General features: G+C 39.0%; 2 protein-coding genes across 6 annotated transcripts in view; one reads left to right on the top strand and one right to left on the bottom strand.

Annotated features, from left to right (window-relative positions):
• The window catches only part of xxylt1 (xyloside xylosyltransferase 1), a 39,240-nt gene extending 25,707 nt beyond the window's left edge, over positions 1 to 13,533 (bottom strand). Inside the window, exons 1-4 of one of the 2 annotated variants that reach the window (XM_028588124.1) lie at positions 13,202 to 13,533; positions 12,967 to 13,095; positions 12,015 to 12,646; positions 2,759 to 2,906 (exon numbers count right to left, since the gene is read on the bottom strand). In XM_028588124.1, the coding sequence (XP_028443925.1) occupies positions 2,759 to 2,906; positions 12,015 to 12,554 (688 nt within the window). In that variant the 5' untranslated portion in view covers positions 12,555 to 12,646; positions 12,967 to 13,095; positions 13,202 to 13,533. Of the gene's footprint in view, positions 1 to 2,758; positions 2,907 to 12,014; positions 12,647 to 12,966 lie in introns of both variants that reach the window. The other variant, XM_028588123.1, reaches the window with a different exon arrangement.
• Positions 13,534 to 15,055: 1,522 nt separating this feature from the next.
• LOC114561225 (serine/arginine-rich splicing factor 11) lies at positions 15,056 to 23,694 on the top strand. Of its 4 annotated transcripts, none has more exons than XM_028587093.1 (12): positions 15,056 to 15,426; positions 17,242 to 17,375; positions 20,068 to 20,177; positions 20,895 to 20,984; positions 21,072 to 21,118; positions 21,210 to 21,343; positions 21,576 to 21,657; positions 21,801 to 21,914; positions 22,177 to 22,266; positions 22,441 to 22,512; positions 22,601 to 22,778; positions 22,936 to 23,694. In XM_028587093.1, exons 1-12 carry the CDS (start codon positions 15,305 to 15,307, stop codon positions 23,140 to 23,142), a joined length of 1,380 nt encoding a protein of 459 aa, XP_028442894.1. In that variant the 5' UTR covers positions 15,056 to 15,304; the 3' UTR covers positions 23,143 to 23,694. The 4 variants fall into 4 exon arrangements, with proteins under 4 accessions (XP_028442894.1, XP_028442897.1, XP_028442895.1 ...); XM_028587096.1 differs by lacking the exon at positions 15,056 to 15,426 and adding an exon at positions 19,683 to 19,802 and having other exon boundaries at positions 15,446 to 17,375; XM_028587095.1 differs by lacking the exon at positions 15,056 to 15,426 and adding an exon at positions 17,628 to 19,802 and having other exon boundaries at positions 17,357 to 17,375.
• Positions 23,695 to 23,963: the final 269 nt, after the last annotated feature.

Raw genomic sequence — 23,963 nt, 5'->3', positions numbered from 1 at the left:
CACTTTGCAAGTTAAAGGATGTTAAAAGTCCAGTCCTCCCACTTGCAGCTGCTATTTGTATTTATGGACATCACATTTGTTTCACTGTCTTTAATCACAAATTATTTTCTGTCTGCAGTGAGACTCGCTGAATGACGAGTTTCAGGAAAATAGTACGCCCCCACTCTTTCAATGTTAAGACAACCACATTATGCCCTTTAGAGATAAAAAGGATTCTTTAAATATAAATCAATGTGTGACCACTTGGACACAAAGCAGACGGATGGCACATGGGGTTAATCAATAAGCATTTAAAGTACACGTGAGACACAGTTAGCGGCAGCAGCCGCCCGCCTCCACGCAGCACGGAGTCCAGCTCTCAAATCCAGGAGATGCAACTCTGGACTGGCTGCTATATACTTGGCCAGTTTGTCAGTCGGGGGGATCTCACGTGAACGGCTTTTCACTGTGTCTATTGTTGTTCTGTTCAGACTAATAGATGTTAATTGTTATTGAGGCTTTTGTGAATGAATATTGAGGCACTTGTTAACTACCTGGAGACTGGGCCAGATACAGTTTTGCTTATTGATTGTCGCACACACACACACACACACACACACACACACACACACACACACACACACACACACACACAAGGAGCAGGGGCGGCGGTTTTATTTTCATTTTGGTTTCCTTTGAGGTAACGTAGTAGTAGCTCTATTTTTAACATCCACAGGCCCATTTTCATTTGTAGTTTACCTCTTTGTTTTTGTTTGTTATAATCTAAGTTCCTTGTAAATAAAATAACTTTATTTTACTAATTTCACATGGTTTTATGTTGCTTCCCCTAGCGCGAGCTGGGTCGTAACAGACAGCATCAGACACACACTTCCAGCTCATACAAGAGACTGCTCGGAGGGAGAAAAAAACGTTCACACACAAAACAGCCGATGCCACATGGTCAATACTGTATATTTAAAATCCAGTCAAAACAACTTTGTGCTTCACCACAAATTACTTTTCAGAGTCAACAGCTGAGCGAAAACCACACACTCAAACACCCTTTTGGTCATTTAACAGCAAATGACTGGTGAAAAAAGTTGTTCTTATGAGTTATTGTTGTAACATTTTAAATAAAATCATTTAAATGTAATTATATGACCTTAGCAATAAACAAGCATTTCTGTAATCTTTAATGTTGTATGTATTTTTTGTTATTTAAGATAAAATACTATTTCAGTTGCATATTTGATAAGAGGACACATCTGCTGTTTTGCAGTTTATCTAAATAAAAGGAAAATTTTTCAATCATTTCATTCTGAACCTAAAATCGTGAATCATATTGAATCGTGAGTTGAGTGTATCGTTACATTACTTCTGAGAATTGTAAATAGCATACTTAGATGTGCTAAAAAAAATCCTTAAAGAAAACCTGAGTTTGACCACAGCCTTCAAATGTGGACATTCAGCATCGTTCTATGGTGGAAAGCTAATAAATGAAGAAATTCAGCTTCCAGATCACGCAGATGACGGTGATTCCCAGTACTGCAGTGTTTATGAAAACAGTTTAATGCATGGAACTGCTGAACTCTTTGCTTCAGAGTGAAAAACAAATCACTACATCCACTGTTCATGATTTGTCAACCCCTATTTAAATCACAACTTTAAATAAACTTCAAAGAACAAAAATGTGATGATCTAAAGTGTTCACATCGTACCCGCTGTGCACCCTGAGTTAAAGTTTAAAAACCTAAAATAGGATGGTGCTCTGCTGTCTGTAAGACGGAGACTTCAGCTTCATATGTGCGCCTCTGGGAACTACTGATTTAGAAGCCCATTGTTTTGGGTCATTTGTGGACTGATGCCCCACGCAGCACATCCACTAAAGTGAACAACAACAGAGGAGATCGCCATCGGTCAGACCCAACACAGGGGGCACTAATGTGGGCAGCAATGACAGAACACATCCTTTCTTCCTCACTCCCCAGGGTCTCTGCAGAATCCCACGTGTCTGTTAGATACCTGCCCAGCCTTTTCCAGCTGTGCACCAGCAGTGAATCAAAGTGAATTTAAATTTAAGTATGGTCTGCCAGAGAATAAAATCAGAATTCTCATTGTAAAGCTATATACAGTAACATACAGTATTTATTTAAAAAAATATGCTTTTCTTAGAGGCAATGCGTAGGCCTTTGTTACGCCAACAGGTAAATAAAGTATTTTAATAACTGACCGCTACACACAATTTCCTCCCCACAGAAAGCGATATATTGAAACTTTAAGGAACAATTCTTGTTCTCAAATTTGAAGGGTAACTCCAAAAACAAATTACTTGTATTAAAAATACAATATTGCAATCTGCTGTCACATTTATGTTGAATGACATGGAGTGGATTAATACACAGAAAAATACTTAACATCAATCAAATCTAAGTTTTTAATGAGTCAGTTAAAGTTTGTTTACATCAATAGTGTCTGTACATATGTCAGTTGAAAAACACCCAACATGTACTTGTCAACTATGGGCCATTGTTTCTAGAAGGAAATCCCAGAGACACATTTCTCAAAACCTCTGCAAATAAACTAAAACTATCTACATCTATAGAGAAAATATGCATCAGTGATTAAAATTACAGCAAGTCATCAACACCTATTAGGGATATTTGGACTCTACAGAGTTGATTTAATCAGACAATCATTGATCAGCCATAGCTCTAAATCTAAAGTTAAATCTGTGGTTATTTAACTGACAAAAAAATGTGACAAGATGTGCTCTTCTTACTTTCAGGCATGATATGATGCATGGCAACAGAGAGGAAGAAGATGGCGTCGCTGTAGTAAGCCCCAGAGCCAGCGCTGAAGTGCTTCTGCATGGCCTCCACAATAGGGAACAGCTTCTGTGTGAGAGCCACCACGTCATGGAACAACACCTGCAGATCAACACAATGGAATTATGTTAGTACAACAAAATACCAACTGCAGTAGAGCTGTGAAATATTAGGAACCACTTAAGATTTGTATGAGCCTATTGGTAGGTACATATAAATCTCTGATTTGACCATAAACACGGAAAGTGCACTACAGACAACTACTTGTCTCGTGCAACCTCTCAAATAAAGCTTTGAATGTCCACAATTAGTAAGAGAACCATGTTGTCTTAAAGTGATGGTTCAGAGTAATTTCACCCTAGGGTCCTTTGCACCATGACCTCGAGCCAAACACCCCCCAGAAGCTTTTTTCAGCTGGGTCGAACATTGGGAGAGTTAGCGTAGAGTAGCGTTATCAGCTGAATAGCTTAGTGCAGGGGCTAATGGATCCAGTGATGTATCTCGTAAATGACCCCGCTAATAATGCCCGAAATGATACCAAACTTCTGCAGTAGTACAAATAGGTTATGTACTCATAAAACGATGGATTGTAAAGCTTGTAAGTACACCAGAAGTGTATGTAAATAACACTTGCCTGCTGGCTTCTGCTCTCTGCTGTTGTTACTGCTGTAAGACGAGTGCTTAGGGCCGTCTACAAATTACAACACCGAAAAGAGATGCAACAAAAATATTTATTAATTAAACTTTTTTTTAAAGTAACTGCTGTAGTATAACTAGCAGGAGACAAGTTATAATTGAGGTAAGTTTGGAGACATTACCTTATTTAATCAATAAATTAATAAATATTTTTTTTGCATCTCTTTTCGGTGTTGTAATTTGTAGACGGCCCTAAGCATTCATCTTACTGCCCGTTAGGTAGCAGCAGCAGCAGAGACGAGAAGCCAGCAGGCAAGTGTTATTTACATACACTTCTGGTGTACTTACAAACTTTACAATCCATCGTTTTATGAGTACATAACCTATTTGTACTAGTGTAGAAATTTGGTATCATTTCGGGCATTATTAGTGGTGTCATTTACGAGATACATCACTGCATCCATTAGCCCCTGCGCTAAGCTATTCAGCTGATAACGCTACTCTACACTAACTCTCCCAATGTTCGACCCAGGTGAAAAAAGCTTCTGGCGGGGTGTTTGGCTCAAGGTCATGGTGCAAAGGACCCTAGGGTGAAATTACTCCGAATCATCACTTTAACAAAGAGAAAAATAGATATAAGGGTAAATAAATATTTTTTGTAACACACTAGCCTTAAAAGTTATTATGATATATCATATGATGGTCAGACGCTCTTATTGATCTACAACCCAAATTCCATTAAACGCTGTCTTCTTGTGTCTGAGTTTCCTGCCTCTCAGTGCTCCTCCTCTGAGTTTTAAAATCACATGGCAGCTGTGAAGCAGCAGTCTCTGCTCTGATCATGTACAGTAGATATATCTACAGATTACTGAAAGAGGATTTTTTTTAATATATATATTTATATATATATTAAGTACTGATTATCATGAAAGCTTTCCTGCAGGAGGAAACATCAAATGTGTTGGTTTAGGACAAACTATTTCTGAGAAAAATCTTGCCTTTTCTGGTTAATCCAGACATCAGTAGGTGTGCATGTTAAAGGCTTGAAACAAAACCTGGACAATACGGCTGTCGTATTATAAATCAGGCCCATGTGCCTCGATGGGCAAACACCATTTAATGATCCCTTGCAGATTAAGGTAAGCGCTCGGTCGTTTGTGGAAATCAGTGCTGTCCTGGAGTGCTGTTGGTAATGATGTAATGGCACATAAATCACTGCCGTGGGTAGAATTAGTGATATTGCTATAAATAATTCTCACTAACTGGGACTGCAATGGACACATTTTTTATTGTATGGGTTTATTAGATTTCCATAACTCGTCCAAAAAGACTTACGGTGGTAATACAAGCTGCATTACAGTGTTAATATCAGAATCTGCGTCTCATTTCCACTTTTTGCTGCTCTGGTTTCCATGTTTCTCTATGCAGAATAAAACTTTCAACTACAAAGCTAATGCTCAGTGTTTGCATTATGACATCTCACTGTCAATCACAATCAATTAAAGAGACAAACCACAGGAAGACAAATTAAGTGAAAAATAATTATGGATTTCGCTGCAATGAATATCGCCTTGGTGAAACAGGATTAACAACAACTATGGATAAAGGAAATTAGTTAAGGACAGACAAACCTAATTCCCCCTTTCATGGCATGTATATTTCTAAAAGATTCTTGTATATTTTATAAATTGTTTTGTAATGGCTTCCCATTTCATTCCACAATTCACGGAGAAAAGTCAGGTAAACCAAGTTTACTACTTTCCCTAAATGGCCACAATAAATAATGCAACTAGTGGTTAAAAAAATAGATTGACATATTTCTAACAGTGTGATTTGCTCAACATTTGATCGATAGAAATTAGTTGATACAAAAGACTCTTACTGTGTGTCTTTTGAGGTTAGTTTCTATTTTATTCTTGAGTTGGATGATAACTAAAAAACATCAGTAAATGGGGAAAGCTTGCCATGGGAGCAGCTATGGATATATTCACTCTTGTAGCTTGCACAAGAAGACCAAGTTATATATTCATCTGTGCCACGTAAAATATCACTTTTAGATGCTTTAAAATTGAGAACGAAGCATTAATGGTCCAAATGTTATACATATTTACTGTATTAATTCCAAAAATGACCCCAATGCGTCATCAGATATTAAACATGCTAAGTTGAAATACTATCTTTTCTGACCACAATGCAAATGCCAGTATTTTTTCCTTTTAAAATTTCCATTCCATTACTGAATTTTATGTTTTGGCCTGTGTGTTGGTATCAACTGCCCAGTTTGACAGCCAGGCCGGGTTGCCAGATATACCTGTAAAAACATAAACCCAGCGCGCTACAGCTGTAACGTTAGTACAGCCATGGAAGCAGCAAACAAACAAACAGGATCAACGGAGATAGATTCTACCTGACCAAAAAAAATTGCATATTTCTAACAGTTGCGTGACCAGAGACGTAACAAACCCCGGGTATATTTTGGGACATGTATTTGAAAGATGGAGACAGCTTAAAGCCCAAAAGGTCGCTGAGTTGGCTAATTTCCTCCTGAACAGGTATCTAAGCATTAGCTTTAGGCTAATTTATCACGGCTACAAGGGACGGGCATTTAATGTCATTTCAACATGCATGTACTCACATTGAATTATATAGCTAGAGAACCCAAGTTGGTTACTTGCAAAAACAGTTGAGACACAGCCAGTAAAGTGATCTCGACTGGTCCTGGCTAACGCCGCCATGCTAACCCTGCTAACTGCTAACGTTACCGGAGGACTAGGACGACTATCTCCAGTATTTTGAATTTGTACTGCAGTAACTATTTTAAACACTAGCTGTCAGTATTACATATTACACCTTTAAATATGGCCATTCCTTGTGCAGCATTCACTTCGATAAAACGGATCGAAACCAGATGAGTTAACCGACTAACCAGCCTTGAAAACAGAGGTGCTTGAACACATAATTGAAGCTCTGCTGTTTTGAAGTAGCAGCAAAGTTTAAGATCCTAAGTACTAGTTACTATTTTATACTTAGGAGCTGTGGCTTGTGAGGGAATAGTTAAAGACCCTCCCTTCTCTAGGAGTTGAATACAAATTAATTCTCAGCCTGTCAGAAACATCTGTTGATTGTTTTAAACACAGAAAGGGATTTGACGTTTGGCAAAAGGTTGCAATCAAGTTAGAAAATTGATTTACAAACTACTGCTGCTTAACATTAACGTTTTTTTCAGTAGGCACTCCCCACCCCATTCTAGATTTTAAAAAGGATCACAGATTATTGGACACACTGACAAGCGCAAAGTAGCCCAACATCATTATTTATCCAGTGATAAAATAAATACTGTTCTGTTTTCTAAACGTCTGATACTTTTGGCATTCACTAGTGTATTTGGCCAAATATTATTATTAGCTCACAAACAAAACTAGCTGCACAAAGTTGACTTAAGAGGCTGGACACAATTGGCAGTCATTGGCAAATTGTGCTGGTTTTCAGTCGTCCGAGACATCAGTTCTGAGCAAAATTTCCTTTTTTGACTGTTGTGGCCAGGCTTGCTTCCCGTAACTTCTACTGAACAACAGATAATAGGGGGGAAATTGGGATGTTTAAGCCTGTATATACACTTAAATACAGAAATAGCAGCAGTAAAAGCTGAATACATACACTACTGGTCAAAAGTTTTAGAACACCGCAATTTTTCCAGGTTTTTATTGAAATTCATGCAGTTCAATGTCTTATTGTACTCTGAAATGAAAGAATAGAACAAATAAATAATTGAAGTTAAAAAAAAGAAATCATGGAATCAATTTATAAACCAAAATGTATTCTACATTTTTGACTCATCAAAGTAGCCCCCTTTGGCAGATATAACAGCTGAACACACTCGTGGCATTCTTTCTCCAATGGAAATCAAATATTCTTCAGAAAGTTCTTCCCAACTCTGTTGCACAAGTTCCCATAAATGTGTGGCACTTGTAGGTTGCTTTGCTTTCACTTTTCTGTCCAGTTCATCCCAAACCAGCTCAATGGGGTTTAAGTCTGATGACTGTGCTGGCCACTCCATGTTTTTAAGCTTACCATCTTGTTCTTTTTTGCTAAGGTAGTTCTGGCATAGCTTGGACTTATGTTTTGACTCATTATCTTGCTGTAGGATGAACCCCTGACCAACTAGGCGCATACCAGAGGGTACTGCATGGCGCTGCAAAATGCTGTGGTAGCCGTTTTGGTTCAGGGTGCCTTTCACTCTGTACAAATCACCGACCCTGGATCCAGCAAAACAGCCCCAGACCATCGCGCTTCCTCCTCCATGTTTGAGAGTTGATGTCACACACTGAGGAACCATCCTTTCGCCTACTCGATGGCGTACAAAAATCCTGCGTGATGACCGAAGATTTCAATTTTGATTCATCAGTCCATAACACCTTCTTCCAGTCTTCAGTAGTCCATTGACGATGTTTCTTGGCCCAGGCAAGCCTCTTTTTATTATTCTGACGTCTTAGCAATGGCTTTCTTGCTGCAACTCGACCTATCAAACCTGCAGCTCGAAGTCTTCTCTTTACAGTTGAAACTGAGACTTGCTTATTACGACCACTATTAAGCTGTGCTTGAAGCTGTTGTCCTGTGAGCCGCCTCTCATGCAAGCTGTTGACTCTCAAAGAAACTTGTCTTCTGATTCTGTTGTGGCTTTGGGTCTGCCAGACCTCTTCCTGTCAGAGTTTCCCCCAGTTTCTAAGTGCCTTTTGATGGTGAAGAATACTGTACTCACTGACAACTTGACTTTCTTCGCAATTTCTCTGTAGGAATGACCAACATTCTTAAGTGTTCTTCCATTGTTAATTGCCTTTTTCCCGCCATTTTTATGGCAACACACTACTTTCTGCAGTACAATACTGTTCAAATAATGCTCACGAGGGTATGGTACCAGTGTGTTCCATCAATACTTTTATACAAGTTGTAAGTAATCCAGACAAGTTGGAACACTTCCAAGTGTGGAATTGGTAGCACCAACTTCCAAAGCTTGATCAACCTCCATTGCTGCAGAACAGCTTTACATTGTTAACCCATTTCTTGTTCCCTGAAAAAGGCCTTTTTGTAAAATACTGAAATGCTCAATTTTGGTTAACCTTACTTTTTTTTTTTAACCTCAGGCAGTTCACCACTTACCTTTGTACCATTTCAAGCTATTCATTGGACTTGAACTGCTAAGATTTCAATAAAAAACTAGAAAAATTGGGGTGTTCTAAAACTTTTGACCAGTAGTGTACATAGCGAACAATAGTATCCTTTCATTTACACTCATTTTCCGATCAATAATGCCGTGGATTGCCTTTGTGTGGGCACAAAAATCATGCACACATCTTTTAATCTAATCAATAGCACAGGAACAAGATAAAAGTTGACAAAGTACAGTCAGAACACAGCGTGCCTGTTAGCAGGACATTGATTTCAGAGGATCGCCATCAAGAGGGGAAGATATTTACACTTTTCTCCTTATTAAAAGGTGTGGTTCTGGATCCACATACAGGGTCCCAAGGCCCCCGAAGTCTGACTTAACAGGAGCAAAGCACACTACTGCAGTATGCTGCGTGAATGATGGTCCGAAGTAATGAGCACAGCCTCTAGGCAGCGTGACTCTGTGTGCCGTTTTTTGCGAATGTTAAGTGTGTCATTGAATTTAGCACTATTGAGAAGTGACGGAGGCTAAAAATCTTGCAAAACTGCTGTCTTACCTTCAAGCTCCTTTTAGATAAATAATTAAAAGGATAAACAGACAAGGATATCAACATGCTCATTTACACTGCTTCCGTCTGCCCCTGGGGAATCCCCGGCCCATCTGTAACTTTGGCAGGACTTCAGTGTGCCCCTGTTTGTGTGCACTTCAATAGCTCACAGCGGCTGCACTTGTGTCATTGGTGGCAGAACATAATTTCATGATTCATTACCTCAAACCATGATGTCTAAAAGCACTGGTCTGGAATGATACAATGACTATGATAAAACCACTGGGAGTACAGCCTGCTGGTACAATTAATGGAGCACACAACTTTGATTTACAAAAGCACAACATTTTGTAAGAGAGTTATAAAAACTTCCCTGAGCCATTATGTACTAACTAGAGCCTGCCTGATACATCTGCATTGAGATTTTTGGCCAGTTTAAGCTAACCACATATATTGGCATCAGTGTGAAATCGCAAATATCAGCTGATAAGTCAAATATGCTGCAGTACAGACAGCCAAAGTAAAAGCTAATGTATTTTTAATTAGGATTTTGGGGGAATTTAGTTCCTTCATTTGAGAGTGGACAGTCAATGGGTGGCAGGAAGCCAGGAAAGAGAGGTGGGAAACGACATGTGCCAATAGTCCAGAACCGGGGACGTCGTTTGAGGTGAACAGAGGCTCAATACATATCTTGGTCACAATTTAAGGGCTCCTTATCAGAATGATGGCCCAACATTTAGCCCCACTGGTCAATATTTGGGAATTTTAAAAATCTGACAACAAAAAAAATCTTGATTCTAAAATTCTTTTCTTAAAGAATTATGACCAAGCTACCTACTGAGTGTGACGTTTTACAGTTGAAACACCATTACATCAACAACAACATGCATCAACATGTCAGTGCTCTCCAGTGGAAAAACTACATAATGGAGAAACTGTTTCTAAATGACCTCAAGCCAAGTTTGGCATTACTGTGTAGCAAGCTCTTAATAATTACCGGTTTACATAAACCAATATTATTTCTCCATTTTGTGAATATCGGCCGATATATCTGCCTCTGCATACCAGCTTGGGCTATATTTTTGAGAAAGAGACCTTGTCTAGTCCTCTCTAACACAACACATCCATTTCATATTATAGTGTAGCTTGTATTTTTTACATTACACACTTCAGCTGTGTTCCTAGAAGACTTTGAGCTCAGTCTGAGTACAGAGAGTGAAATGAGCAGGAAGCAATCTGACCCATAGGCGCAAAACTGCCAAGCTGAGCAAACCTTGAACCAACCCAAGCAGGCATGGAATCGGCCTAAGCTAATACAGAGCTGTAACAACACCAGATGTTGTAGAAGATGAGACATTCCGGAGAGAAAAGGCCTAGCTGGTGAGGAGGATTTGGAAAGGGATAAGTAATTTGTAAATAAGTTTATGATCTTGTGCTCTGTGAATAATACAGAAGAAGAGAAACTGGCCAGGATGTTGCATGCAACAGAAAGAGCAACAGAGAGAGGACATAATCCTCTGTTTTGGCAGAGAGAACATAGTAGGGGAGGGATTTCCCAATAAAAGGGATGAATTTGTTTGGCAGGCCAACACTGCCCCCATGTGTTTCAACTTTAAACAGCACCTACAGCCAATGTGTTTGTTAGGCAAGGCCTGTGTTAAGGGTTAGTTTCCAAGTTACGTAACTTTATAAAATCTACAAACTGTAAAGCGTACCCAATTCATTCAGTGATCACAAGCTCTTTTTTTAAATTCTTTACACAACTATTTCTATCACTTTTGACAAGTACAACCCTATGAATGCCTTCCAGAAGAGACTGTCCAAAAGTGTGGGTTGTTATCCATATTTGTACAACTATTGGGTCTCATCCCTGTCTGTGATGCCAGGCTTTTCACCTTTTCTTCGAGTGTGGCTGAGAGAACAGGGTGTACAAAGTAGTTTGTTTCAAGTCTTTACTTTTGTTTGCTATACATTAAGTAACGCTAATTATATTGTTTTTAAATCTGTTATTAATATCTAACCCATTTGGAGCCGTCTCCATCACTCAAAAATAAAATGGTACCCAATGTGACAAAGTGTTACCCAAATGAATAATTTATATAAGTCTTTTACCCAACATTGCCAAAAATATTTTTGGATTGTTTATTTCCTCCTGTTAGAAATCTGTTGGGAAATCAAGTTGAATATACTGTACAATCTGTCTAAATGGTTTTTAGTTGCAAAAATGACTCTCCTAGTCAAAAGTTAACTTGTAAATGTTTTTTTGCATCTGACTGAAGTGTTGAATGTTGAATTGATAAAACTAAATACATTTGCATTCTAGAAGAAACTCTGGTACTGGTTCATCAGAGTTGTGCAGTTAAAATACAAGATGTGTCTCTTTTTGTCTGTTTAACGACAAAGATCTTAATATCAATATTTTGCACCCGGCTTAAGACCCGTGGTGATCTATATTTTGAGCATGCAGCACCGAGACTGTGGAATGGTGTTTCTGTGTACTCTGTAAAACAGTTAAAGACCTACCATTTCAAACAGGCTTTTGGTAGACCAGTCTTCACTTTATTTTTGTTTGCATTTTTGTTTTAATATGTATCATCTTGTATGTTTTATGTAAAGCATTTTGTGATTTGTATCTGTGAAAAGCGCTCTATAAATACATTTTACTTACTTACTTATTAATAGGTTAACTAATACTAACTTTCCTTTTTGCCTAAGTTTTATGCTAATCACATTAGCAAAGGCAACTTTACTAGAAACAGAACTGGTTAGTCAAACATCATGAGGATTTTCTTCTTATTATATTGAAATCAATAAATACCAGAGCCATGGTACAGTGCAAACATATTTTTAGACTGCCTACCTCATACTTAAACGTTGCATCAAGTAGAAACTCCTGCAGCATCCTCTCTCCCAGTTCTTTGCTGGCCTGGTCGCTCACAAAATGAAGGACCAACACCTCTCCTTCCATGAAATGTCCGTGCTGAACCATAGATAACATGGCCACCCTGAACTTGTCCTGAAGGCTCCGGCTCTTGTCCACCTTGGTGAACATCATGAGTGCGTGGTAGCGTTGGTCACCAGCGCGATCGCTGTCCCCTTTCCTGGGCCTTAATCCCTTGCTCTCTCCTCCTTCATCTCGCTCTTCCTCTCCTTGCTCCTCAGATCCAACTGGGTGTGAGAGCCTGGTGTCCACAGTTAGGTCAGCATCGTTTCTGTTGGCGTTGTGGCTGGCCTGGGTGTGCTTGATCCTCTTTGTGGTGCTGGAGAAGTTCTGCCTCTCTGAGCCAAAGTAGTAAAAAGCTACAACAGCAAGTGCAGCAGCCAGGAGAAGCACAAACTGATAGGACCTGAAAGTACTGATCCTACCCATGATTCTGGCTACCAGTCTTAGGATGCCCATATCTCCCTCTTGGGGTCATGAGAATGGGAATACATTCAGCATTTTGTGTCCCTCTGGTTCATTATTCTTTTTGGTAAGTTGCCGACATTTTCCTGTAAGAGAAAGAAAATACTTATTTTAGTCCTGATGCACAGAAATACAGGTGTTTATAAGGTCAATGGATTTTTAGAAAAATAAGATTTTGTGTTGAAAACATTCTTGTACTTTTTGTTAAACTGAAATGGAAACTCTTTTAATGCTCCCCATAACAAATGGTTTTGGTTTGACATCCACAGCTGGATCACAATCCAAAAGTTACTATCCTGTAACGTTACTATCCAATTCAGTATTTAAACCAACACATCATGTAATCTATCTCAAGTCATCTTTTCTTACATGCATTCCTACTATTATACTATTCCAATAACGTTACCTTTTTTGAAGCGTTTTTGAAGGTCTCCTCGACTAGGTAAAAGGGGTAAATGGGGTGTCTTTACAGGAAAAGGACAGAAGTGCCTCATGTCGTTGATCTCTGCAGTTCCATGTTGACAGCTTGTTCGACCTGTTACAGCATCCTCACGTTTATGAAGCAGTGTTACATTTTCTAACGTTACACTGAAATATAACGACACCGTTAACGTTCACGGAATGCCAGATAATCCAAATACCTGCAGCAAACTGTTGACATGCCAAGTGATAGCGAGAATGCTAGTTATTAGCAAGCGACGTCTTTGCGCCTGATACAGTTGCCCTCCGACGCTGTTTGTTTAACCCAAGCATAAAGCCAAGCACTGTTTGATTGTTTAAAATTGCTGATGTATCGTTCCATACATTTGTCGTTCTTAAAGTATTACGGAATTTGCATGGCTTTGTGATTTCGAGAAGTAAAACGACTATTTGGAGAAATCACTAACGTTAGCTAGCAGCCTAGCAACTACATGCTATGACACAACTTTAGCCACACCCACTTTGGCTTCAGCTTTTTCCGAGCCATGCTGCCATTACGTACAGTTGGAAAACTGAGACTCGTTGTAAATTAATTTGATTTTAATGTATTGATGTCTTTATTTCTCCATTGTATTGACCAGATTTTCCGTCATTGTTTATTTAAGATTCTACAGTTTAAATCACGCTTTTAAATACTCAGTATTTCAAATGATCAAAAACCTAATTTAGTTTTTTTAGCCTACTAGTGGAGTTGCAAAGATGCGATAGTTTCTACACCGGTACTATATCATGTTTACATTACAGCTATAAACATAATAACATAAACCAGGTGTCTTCAACGTTTTTTAGGCTAAGGACCCCTTAGCTGAAAGAGACGGAGCAGGAAGCCCCTATTACATAAATTGTATGAAAATTGAGTTGCATATTAAACTGGGCCAGATGAATGAAAATGAATGGATTGATAGTTATATATTATTTATACATCATGTTTTAATGTGGAAGGCGCAGTGAATCCTTAAGCTTAACTGTATATGTGGGTGGCTACCATAGTGGCTCCCATACCTATAGTAAATGTGTAAATTAAATGGGGAATAGGCCGATTTATCTTTACTAATAATATGTTGGATTCATGTTAATGTATATTTTAGACATATTTTAGTTTTTTTTTTTAAAAAGATAATTTGGCGGTCCTCTGCAGTAACTCTGAAGACTCCCTGTTGAAGATATCTGATATAAACAATGAACCATACTCATGTACTGCACATGATGCACATTTTCTCCTCATTGTGCGGTTTCTGGAGCTTTATAAATATACAGTAGGCCTACATATAGATATTTACTTGAGTAGCCTACTGTACTTGAGTTCAGTCTTGGAGAACTTTACATGAGCTTTTTTCCATTTAATGCTCTTCTATACTCTAGTCCATTTCAGCAGAAACTATATTGTAACTAATTTTGAAGGTTTTCTCTATAGCTTGAGCTAGACTGATAAACCTCAGGCTGATATCAGCTGATGCTATCGTATTGAAGATATATTGGTATCAGTGTATATGTCTGCCGAAAAGGAACAAAAAATTGCAGTATATAGGCCTACAGAAATGTCAAACTAAATTTGAGGTAATTACAGTGTCTCATATATTAGACAGTTTGTCCGCCAGAGAGCACTGACAAGTTGATTTTTCAACTGTAAAATATCCATCTTAGTGTGTAAATCTAAGGGTTTTGTATCACAATGTTTTTTACTGACGACTGTATATATGAATAAAAATGCATATAACATATATATATATATATATATATATATATATATATATATATATATATATATATATATATATATATATATACACACTTTTTATAAGTCTATGTGTATAATATATGTTTTAAACTCACAAATATTTATATCAGTATCGGCCTCAAAAATCTGGTATCGGCCAAGCTATAGACAAAACATTACCCTATAAGATATGATGCAATGCAATACAATGCGAGTATTTTTAAATGGTATTATATTTTGACCACCGGTAAATATCAACCAAAAACATTATTTTCCCGTGTTTGCTAGGGAAAATCTTGAGTTTACAAACTGCACGTGAAAGCAGCATCCGTGCTTCGCGACATTTTCGGCAGCGGCATTGTTGCTCTTTGCTGCTCGCGGCCGTTGCGGATTTGCCCGCAGCAAATGTACCACCTTCTATCTAGCTACAGGAGCAATGCTAGCTTTTGTAATCGCCTAATGTTGTTTTTCTCGTAAACGTTACCCAGCTCGTTTCGTTTTAAATTCAGGCACGTTGCTAGCTAGCTTGATTAGCACTCGCGAAAAAATGAATTCCAACACGCACGTCATTCAGGTGACAAATGTCTCCCCGAGCACAACGTCCGAACAAATGAGGACTCTGTTTGGATTCCTCGGGAACATAGAGGAGCTCAAACTGTTTCCACCTGAGTGAGTATTGTGAACTATTAATTGGTAAAACGATGTCTTTACTGAGCTTACGTGGCTCACGCTGGGCTTCTCTTGAGGCCTGTAGTGTCGAGTAACGTTAGGCCTCTGTGCACGGCATGCTAATGCTAACGTTTGCCCGCGCCTTTAGTTCAGCAGCATCACTCGCCTTAACGATTCCGCATGAGGGATACATGTACTTATAATTGCTCATGTTATGCAATTAGGTGAGGGTTCAAGCAAGGGTTTAAATGTCCTTTCTTCTACAGACTGAGATGTATCTAGGTAACCGTTTAAGGGGCTTTCACAGCGCTGCACGGTAACTCGCCGCCTCTAGTCATTTCAATGAGGGGAAGGCGGCAGAGGCGAAGCGGTTTTGACCACGGCGATAGGGGTATGCGGTTGGTGCCCATGGGAACGCGCAAGTATTCTGCTCTGCTCCCAGGGGTGCTTGAGTGGGTTCCATGCGGTCCCCAGCAAAAAGGGGAATTTATTTCATTAATAACTAACACAATAACAGGATATATGACTATTTTGGCCATTAGTTTCATACACTTTCTGTAATAAAACCTCCTAAAAGCAAAACTATCAGATGCGGGACCCTTGGACAAAGTTTTATCAAGTAGGGGTCTGTCGTCTAATTTGTGTCAGTTTAGGGGATTATTGACGTAAAAAACAAATTGGGAACCACTTGTATAACAAGTAATGAGAAAATTAACTGACAACAACTTTGATAATATGTTAACGTTAGTTGTTTGAGTCCCTTATCAAGCCAAAATGCTAGGACTTCAACTAAAGGTTGTGTGTCCTCTATAATCTGACAATTACTTTTGATTAATCTTGTAGCAGTCACATGTCAGAAAATGGTTTCAAAAATGGCATTACAATTTCCCATAGTCAAGTTTGTATAAAAGCTAAAGAAATATTCAGTTACAATAACAGAAATAAAGCAATAAATCCTCATATTTGAGTAATTGAAAATAGCATAAACACAGCATTTTAGTTTGATAAATGGCCGTTAAAATCATTATAATTGTCAAAATTGATGTCTGTTAATTTGTCTAATTGTTTTAGCCCTGAAAAATACCTAGCATTAACCAATTTAAGCTTCTGTCTTTTTCTGCTTTACGTCACTATAAATTTAATAATTTGTGTATTTTCTCTTTTTCTGACAGACTAAAAAATTAAGTAATGGGAAATTAGTTTGTCAGATTAATCAACAGTGTAAATGAACATTAGTTGCAGCCCTAGATGTAACAGCTGCAGCATTTTCTTAACGTAGGAATTGCTGATTTAAACAATGTGGAAAAACAAATTAACTTAGCGTTAATGTTGTCATGTCATTGAAATCCTGTTGGCAATCCCTCGGGTTCCCCATATCTCCCTTGGGATGCTAATGAGCTACTGCAATAGGTACTCTACAGTATTTTAACATTGACTATAGTAGGAAATAATTGTTGTCTGCTTTGTATTTTCCTGTATCCAATTACACCTGGCTTCTCAGCAGGTAGGACATGTCGAGGACCATAACAACAACAAAGATTCAAAGCATCAGTGATCAACAGTGTTCTTTGATTCTCAACAGATTGTCGATGAGAGTTGTGATAACACTACATCAAACTGTAAAAAGTCTCTTATGATACCTTGTTGGTCTAAGCAAAGGATGTAGAGGTCAGAGAGTGGATGCGATTGTACAGCCCATAATCCATTATTAAGTTAGTGGTCCCTGGGGACACAACACTCATTGTCAGTTTGAAGAAGGCATGTTGGGTCTCCTTTTTTGTATTCTTTGCACAACATATCTGTATTTTCTTCCAGTGACTCTCCCTTGCCTGTGACTTCACGTGTCTGTTTTGTAAAGTTCCTTGAGTCTGAGTCGGTGGGAGTTTCCCAACACCTGACGAACACCGTCTTCGTGGACCGAGCCTTGATCGTGGTCCCTTTTGCCGAAGGTGGGTGTCCGTTTTATTCTTGTCTTACTTACATGGATATCTGTGAACATGCATCAAAATGTGTAGGTTGTTTTGATAGAATTTGCAAACGCTATCTGAGCCATTATGAGTTTTTGTGACCAAGCAAAATTTGCTAAGCTTTTCAGTGCTCGGCATTTTTAGGTATGTAAAAGGGAAATGTACATTTGTGTCCATGTCTGACAATCTAGCTGTAAACCTCTCTCTCTGTTATTTGTGTTGTGGTTTTCATAGTGGACAAGTCATTTGCAGAGAGCCCCTTCCTTGCTGGCTGAAAGTGGTCCTCTGCTGCCATCAGGAGATTAGAAAAAAATAATGGCACCAGGCTCGCAAGCCCCCTTCTTTCTCTTGTTCTGCAGTAAAATATTAACTGTTTATTTTTTTTCTCTCTGTTCAAGGCATCTTTTCTTGAAAAAAAAAATTGCCACAAAACTCTTAAGTAAAATAAGGGGGTGGTAGGAGAGGGTGCAGGTCAATCTCAATTCCAAGTTCAAAGAGTTTAAATATATTTTAAATAAAATGTATGTCGATTAGTAGGCATGCACCAGACTAGGGATGCCCCGAGCAGATCTGCTGGATCGGTATCGAGGCAGATAAAGACATTTTTTTTAGTTAATTGGTATTGACTTTAAAGCCATTTCTGATCCTGTTTATATTGGAACCTTTTGCACTCTGGGTATGCCAGTTGCCAAAATTTCCCATTTGTGCTTGAACCAATAAACATAAACAATGAGTTCACTTCATGTTATCCACACTGATGGCATGGATCAGCGTGCTGGTGTTATACACCGCTTAAAAAAACAGTTTAAACCTGGGTATACTGTGTAATTTGTGTTGCGTAGCATACATGTAGTTGATTTGCTGCCACAACACATCCATGCCGACACTCCTTGTGCACTGATAATATATGCGCTGTAGGAAACCATTAAAGACCCTGCACGTACACACTGGTGTTTTCAGTTACTGGCTGATGAGGCATATTTTCAGGTTTAAGTTGGGCAAGGGCTAAGGTGGGAGTTTGCTTTGGTCACCAAACTCAAGGTGTAAGTTGCCCTGCCCTGACAGGTGCAGCAAAGCCTAGCAATAGAGTGAGGGAGATGACAATCAAGCACGGTCTTATAGGTCCACAGTTCTGAGGAGAGGTCTAATCAACCAAATAAGCGAAGACTTTACCTGTGTTGTGGTGTTAGGGTGTGGCTTTGTTTTCTTAATGTTAAACGAACCTATCCAAACTGAATTACTTTATTAAATGTAATCTTGGCCTGATAGGCTGAGAATAGGCTGCTTTACAAAAAGGAAAATGTTCGGGGCATCCCTACACCAGCACAAAGTATGCATAATAAATTAACTAAACAGCTGTGCATGCTAGAATAGATTTTGCAGATGTTGTGGAAGTTGAGTATATAATTTGGTTATTAATCATTATAAGCACACAAATTGCCTTTGGCATTTACTTGCTTCATGTGCCAAAGCCTTGTATTATTTTTACACTGTGCATCTGTATTTCAAAATTTTCACTAACACACAAGATAAAAGTAGTTTTAAGCCTCTGCTTGATGTTGCAGTAAAATGCTTTTTATTGACCCTCTCCACACATGACTCTGATAGAGTTGAGTGAATCTCACGTTTAACAGTGGTGTTTCTTTTGTTGTTGTGTTTTACAGTTCTTTTTCCTGGTTCAGCCAGCCCTATATACCAGGCCCTGCTGAAAATGCCACCAACAGTTTTGTCTTCTGCAGCCTTATCCTGTTTCTCAAGTGTCCTTTCTGTTGTGTGTGTGTGTGTGTGTGTGTGCGCGTGTGTGTGTGTGTGTCTCTCTCTTTCTCCCAATTTAAAATGTAAAATGTCAGATAAAAAAAATAGCCTGTTTTCAGATTGCACCATGGATGATCATCTCCATAAGATTTTCCCTTTTGATTTTACTGTTTGGTTTCTTCAGCTTTGGGCACATTTGTCGTGATTTTATCACAGCTTTTGCTTTTAGTAGCCCTTAACTGTTAGTGCAGTTTATCTTTGACATTGTTTTGTGTTTTTAGTAACATGCTGTTGGCTAAAACCTAGCAGTACTGTAGCTTGTTAGCAATACTATCTGGTTGCAAAGTAAGTTTTTCTTTTTTTTGTGGTGGGATTGTACAAAGTAACCACCAACAAAAGCCCAGAAAAGGTAATATGTCTGAACCTTTTCTGTTTTTGTATTGGTAATGGTAAGTGATGTTGAAATGTACCCTTGTCTACACCCAAATCATGAACTTTTCTTTCTGTATCTCAATGTTCTTGTGTGCTTTATAGCGAAGCAGCCGGCACGAGTCGCTTGTTCATAAAACATCTAATGAAAGTTGAGAGCACATCCCACGGGACAACTGGCTGTGCTTGCTTACGTTTGGTTCATGACTTAAAAAACAAGTACAGGTGATAAAAATCTTGGCAGTGTTGACCACAGTGTGTATTGTGACTTATAAACTCATAGCTGCTAATCCTACAATCATACTTTCACACAAAAAAAAGTCAGGGATCAAGATTTACAGACAAGACAAAAAAGTGGATTTTTGATCTTTTTTTTTTATTTTTTTACTACAGAGTAGTTAGACTAAGGTGGCTTGTCTGCAAGTCTTGTCTGAGTGTTTATCAATGTTTGCATGGAGCATGTACTGAAATATTGTTCGATTTCCTCCAGGAGTCATTCCTGATGAATCTAAAGCTATGTCTCTGCTGGCCCCAGCCAATGCCGTGGCAGGAATGATGCCTGGGGGAGGCCTTCTTCCAACACCCAATCCTCTGGCAACAGTGAGTTTGACTTGAATGCTAACATTGTTCATGATTATTTTGGGTGTCTCTTTTCGATTGCTATAGAAGTTCCTTTTGATCTTAAACGTAACTAACTGTAAGCCAAATTATAGTTCATGTAACTTACACATTATTACACTTGCGTGACTCCTGACCATTTCCCAAAACATGCAATATGTTTTTACCCTCCAGGCAGCACTGTGACTATTGGGCATGTTTGTCAAAGTTTTGAGAGACTGTAAATTCTTCGTGGTTGTGTTTTCCAAAACCCAGAGTTAGACATCTCAGAAATTGGCATTTTATTGATTATGTGTTGACGAAGGTAAATGTGAACAAGATGTAGAAGGAAATTGGGAAAATACCACATAATTGTTCATATTGTTACCGTGCAAAAAGGAACAAGTGTAATGTTCAGAGAGGGAACTTTAATTCCTTTGAAATAAGTCACCATCATTGCAATAAATACAAATGTTGGACCCAGTGTGAATGGAGCCTATTTCAAAACTAATTGATAGTGTTTGAGCCAGAATTACCAGGACTACCATGGATTGAGTAGGTGTGAAAGCACCATTTTTCATTTAGTAACCTTCATGTAAATGGGCACAAGAATTCAGACATGATGCTGTGTTGAATCTGCTGGATGTTAAATAAAATGTTTTGTGGCGAGTGCTGATATTTAGCTCTGCAGAGTGTAACAGCGTCTGCGTTTTATTTCAGATGGGAGGGACGCCATTCGGAAGTCTTGGGGCTCCCAGCATGGAGCAAATGGCTGCCATGGGAATGCAGGGCCCTAACATGAACCCCCAGGTGAGCACTTGATCAGTCACCTACATAGTTGCAGCATATTAAAACAAAATGTTTCTAATGGTAATAACCTTGTCGCATCTCTTTCAGGCTCTTTCTGCAGACTTCCTGAAGCTCATGCAGTCTATGGACCCCAAGTAAGAAACTATACACTATTTTATCGTAGTATGCAATCTAGTACGCCTAAATACAACAAAAAAAAATAATAATAATTGACGGCACTTGCAGACTGAATCCATTAGCTGCCGGACTGAACTTGAATGCAGGGCTGAAAAACGATGCCTCCAATAAGGAGATTGAAGAGGCCATGAAGAGAGTCCGAGAGGCCCAGTCTCTCATCTCTGCAGCCATTGAACCAGGAAGTGAGTGCCCATTTCCTCATGTCCCCTTTGCAGAAAAGGCTACTTGTTTTATTTATAGTACATTAAAATGAAAATGCTAATGTGAATTAAGGAAAATGTTAATGTCCTGTTAAAAAACATTGTGCTAGAATTTTTTTTGTTCAGTCAGTAGTGGAATTTTTTTTTTTTACGTCATGTGAGCAATACGTCTGTACTACCTGTTAGACATTTAACTTTGTCATTGTTTTTACAGATAAGAAAGATGACAAGCGCAAACATTCCCGCTCCCGTTCGCGGTCACGGCGCAGACGCTCCAGATCTCGCTCAAGACACCGGTAAAGACACCTGCATAACAAACTCTGACTCTGGACGAGCAATATCAGATGTGAAAACAAAAAAGCAACAAGACATTAACAGTGCATTTCATTTCTGACAGTAATTTATGGTTTTAAAATGTGCCGCTGCTTCATTTTGGCAGACGTACGAAGAGCAGGTCTCGGCGGAGGTCTCATTCAAGGAGTAGGAGGAGGTCCAAGAGTCCGCGGAGGAGGAGGACCCACTCCCGGGACAGAGGCCGGCGTAGTAGATCTAGGTCAGCATCTCCACTGTTGTCCTCAGTACTAAAATATAGCTGCCTTTTATTCATTTTATTCTCAAACACGTGTGAACCACTGCTACAGAATTTGAGCTGTAGTTGTAGTCATGATTTTAATTTATTTTTTAAACCTGCCACTCTCTGAAAACACAATACTTTGCAAAAACATTCACTTCCAAGAGCTGCCAGTACATCCAGTTTTTGTTTCCTGCAATGTGCTGCTGTTTGCTAATGTTGACCTTGCTTGTGTCTTGATCAGGGACAGGAGGAAGGAGGAAAAGTCTAAGAAAAGGTCTAAGACGCCCCCCAAGAGCTACAGCAGCGCCAGGAGGTCTCGAAGCATTAGTCGGTGAGTGGTCTGAGCGCTGTTATGGTGAATCACAGGCACACATTCCGGTCACAACAGGTGTACTTCCTTTTGAGTTAATGTGAAGCTACGTTCACAAAAGCACATAACTTCAAATGGCAGCAGTCCATAATGGTATAAATGTTTATTTGTATTTTTTTTTACTCTGCGTCTCAGGAGGCACAGGCGAAGCCGCAGTGCATCTCGGTCCCCCAGGAGGAGGTTGTCCAGGTCTCCGTCGCTCAGACGGTGAGTTGTCAAGTGCATTTTTCATGCAATTAACTAAAAATGTTTCGTTTCATACAATGACTAAAAATGATACATTTGTCTTGTTCAGTCACAAGAAAGAGAAAAAGAAGGACAAGGAGCGTGAGAAGGACCGGGATAGAGACAGGAGGGAGGACAGGGACCGGAGCCGAGATGAAAGGGAACGCTCCAGCAGTAAGAAGAAGAAGAGCAAAGACAAGGAGCGAGATCGGGAACGCAAATCTGATAGTGAGAAAGGAGACGTTAAGGTACGTTTAGAGTGTGGAATTTTTATATTTAAATTACTGGCATCTAATTGAACATCCCAATAGGTGGCTACATTTTAATGTGAATTTTGCTGAGGCTCCTGAATTCCCCCCTTTTTTTATTTTTTATTTTTTTTAACTCCTTAAATTGTCTTGACAGGTGACCCGGGATTACGATGAAGAGGAGCAAGGTTATGACAGTGAAAAGGAAAGAGAGGAGGACGACGACGAGAGGAAGAGCGACTCCGACTCTGCCTCATCCCCCAAAGGCCAGGATGAGATGGAGAGATCAGAGGGTCAAATCCCCAAAAAGTCCAAACTGAATGGAGATGACCACCATCAGGAAGACATGGAGATGAGCGACTAAGAACATCCCGAGCCAGACCTCGTTACCTTTTCCACTTTCCTCTTTTATATTTTTAATATAGGCCACAACATGTCTGTGCCTGATCACTCAAAGTTAAAGATTTGTTGTCTTAACTGTAGAAGCATTTGGGGAAAAGCGGTTGTAGAAGGAAAGCAGTCCAATAATTTTTTTTAAGAGGACTAAAATATGAATAACATGAGACATGGTTTTAAATTGTCATTGTTGTACATTTTTTAATATCCTGTTTTTTCTTTTTGCCTTTTGTGTTCAAACTCTGTCTTCCTGGCAGTAGAATACACGGCATTTCCCATTTAAAATGCTGTTATGTAAATATTTTGCTAGTCGGGATTGAGTCCTCTCTCCTTTCAGATTGTTAGTCACTCACCTTCAGCACCAACCATTTTGCTTTAACTGTAATGCACGAAGTCCTGTTTCAGCTGACCTTCCTATGTACAACCCTTTGTAAGTGTACACTGTAGATTGAAATGTGTTGTTGCAATGAAATACATTAGGTTTTCCAAAGGAAACTAATAAAATTGGCTCAACTGTCAACTTGCTTTGTCACTGAAAGAAAATGTTTAAGCAAATGTTACTTTTCTACAGTTCATCACTTTCTGTAATTTCCTGGCATCTTTGTTGGTTGCCTGTTAACCGCTCAGCGCAGACATATCAGACACATAACTACCCATAAAATAGCAAATTGTTTAAGCTTTGGTATTTGTACAAATGAAACCAGGGATATTTCAAAGTTTTGATGACAGTGCCAGAATATAATTGCGGGCTGCACAGGAAAAGTGCAAACAAAATGTCTTTTCCATCTC

The sequence above is a fragment of the Perca flavescens genome, chromosome 9 (genome assembly GCF_004354835.1).
Source record: "Perca flavescens isolate YP-PL-M2 chromosome 9, PFLA_1.0, whole genome shotgun sequence".
NCBI classification, from domain to species: Eukaryota; Metazoa; Chordata; class Actinopteri; order Perciformes; family Percidae; genus Perca; species Perca flavescens.
Note: the sequence above shows the minus strand (reverse complement) of the source record. Positions and strands in the feature narration are given on the sequence as shown.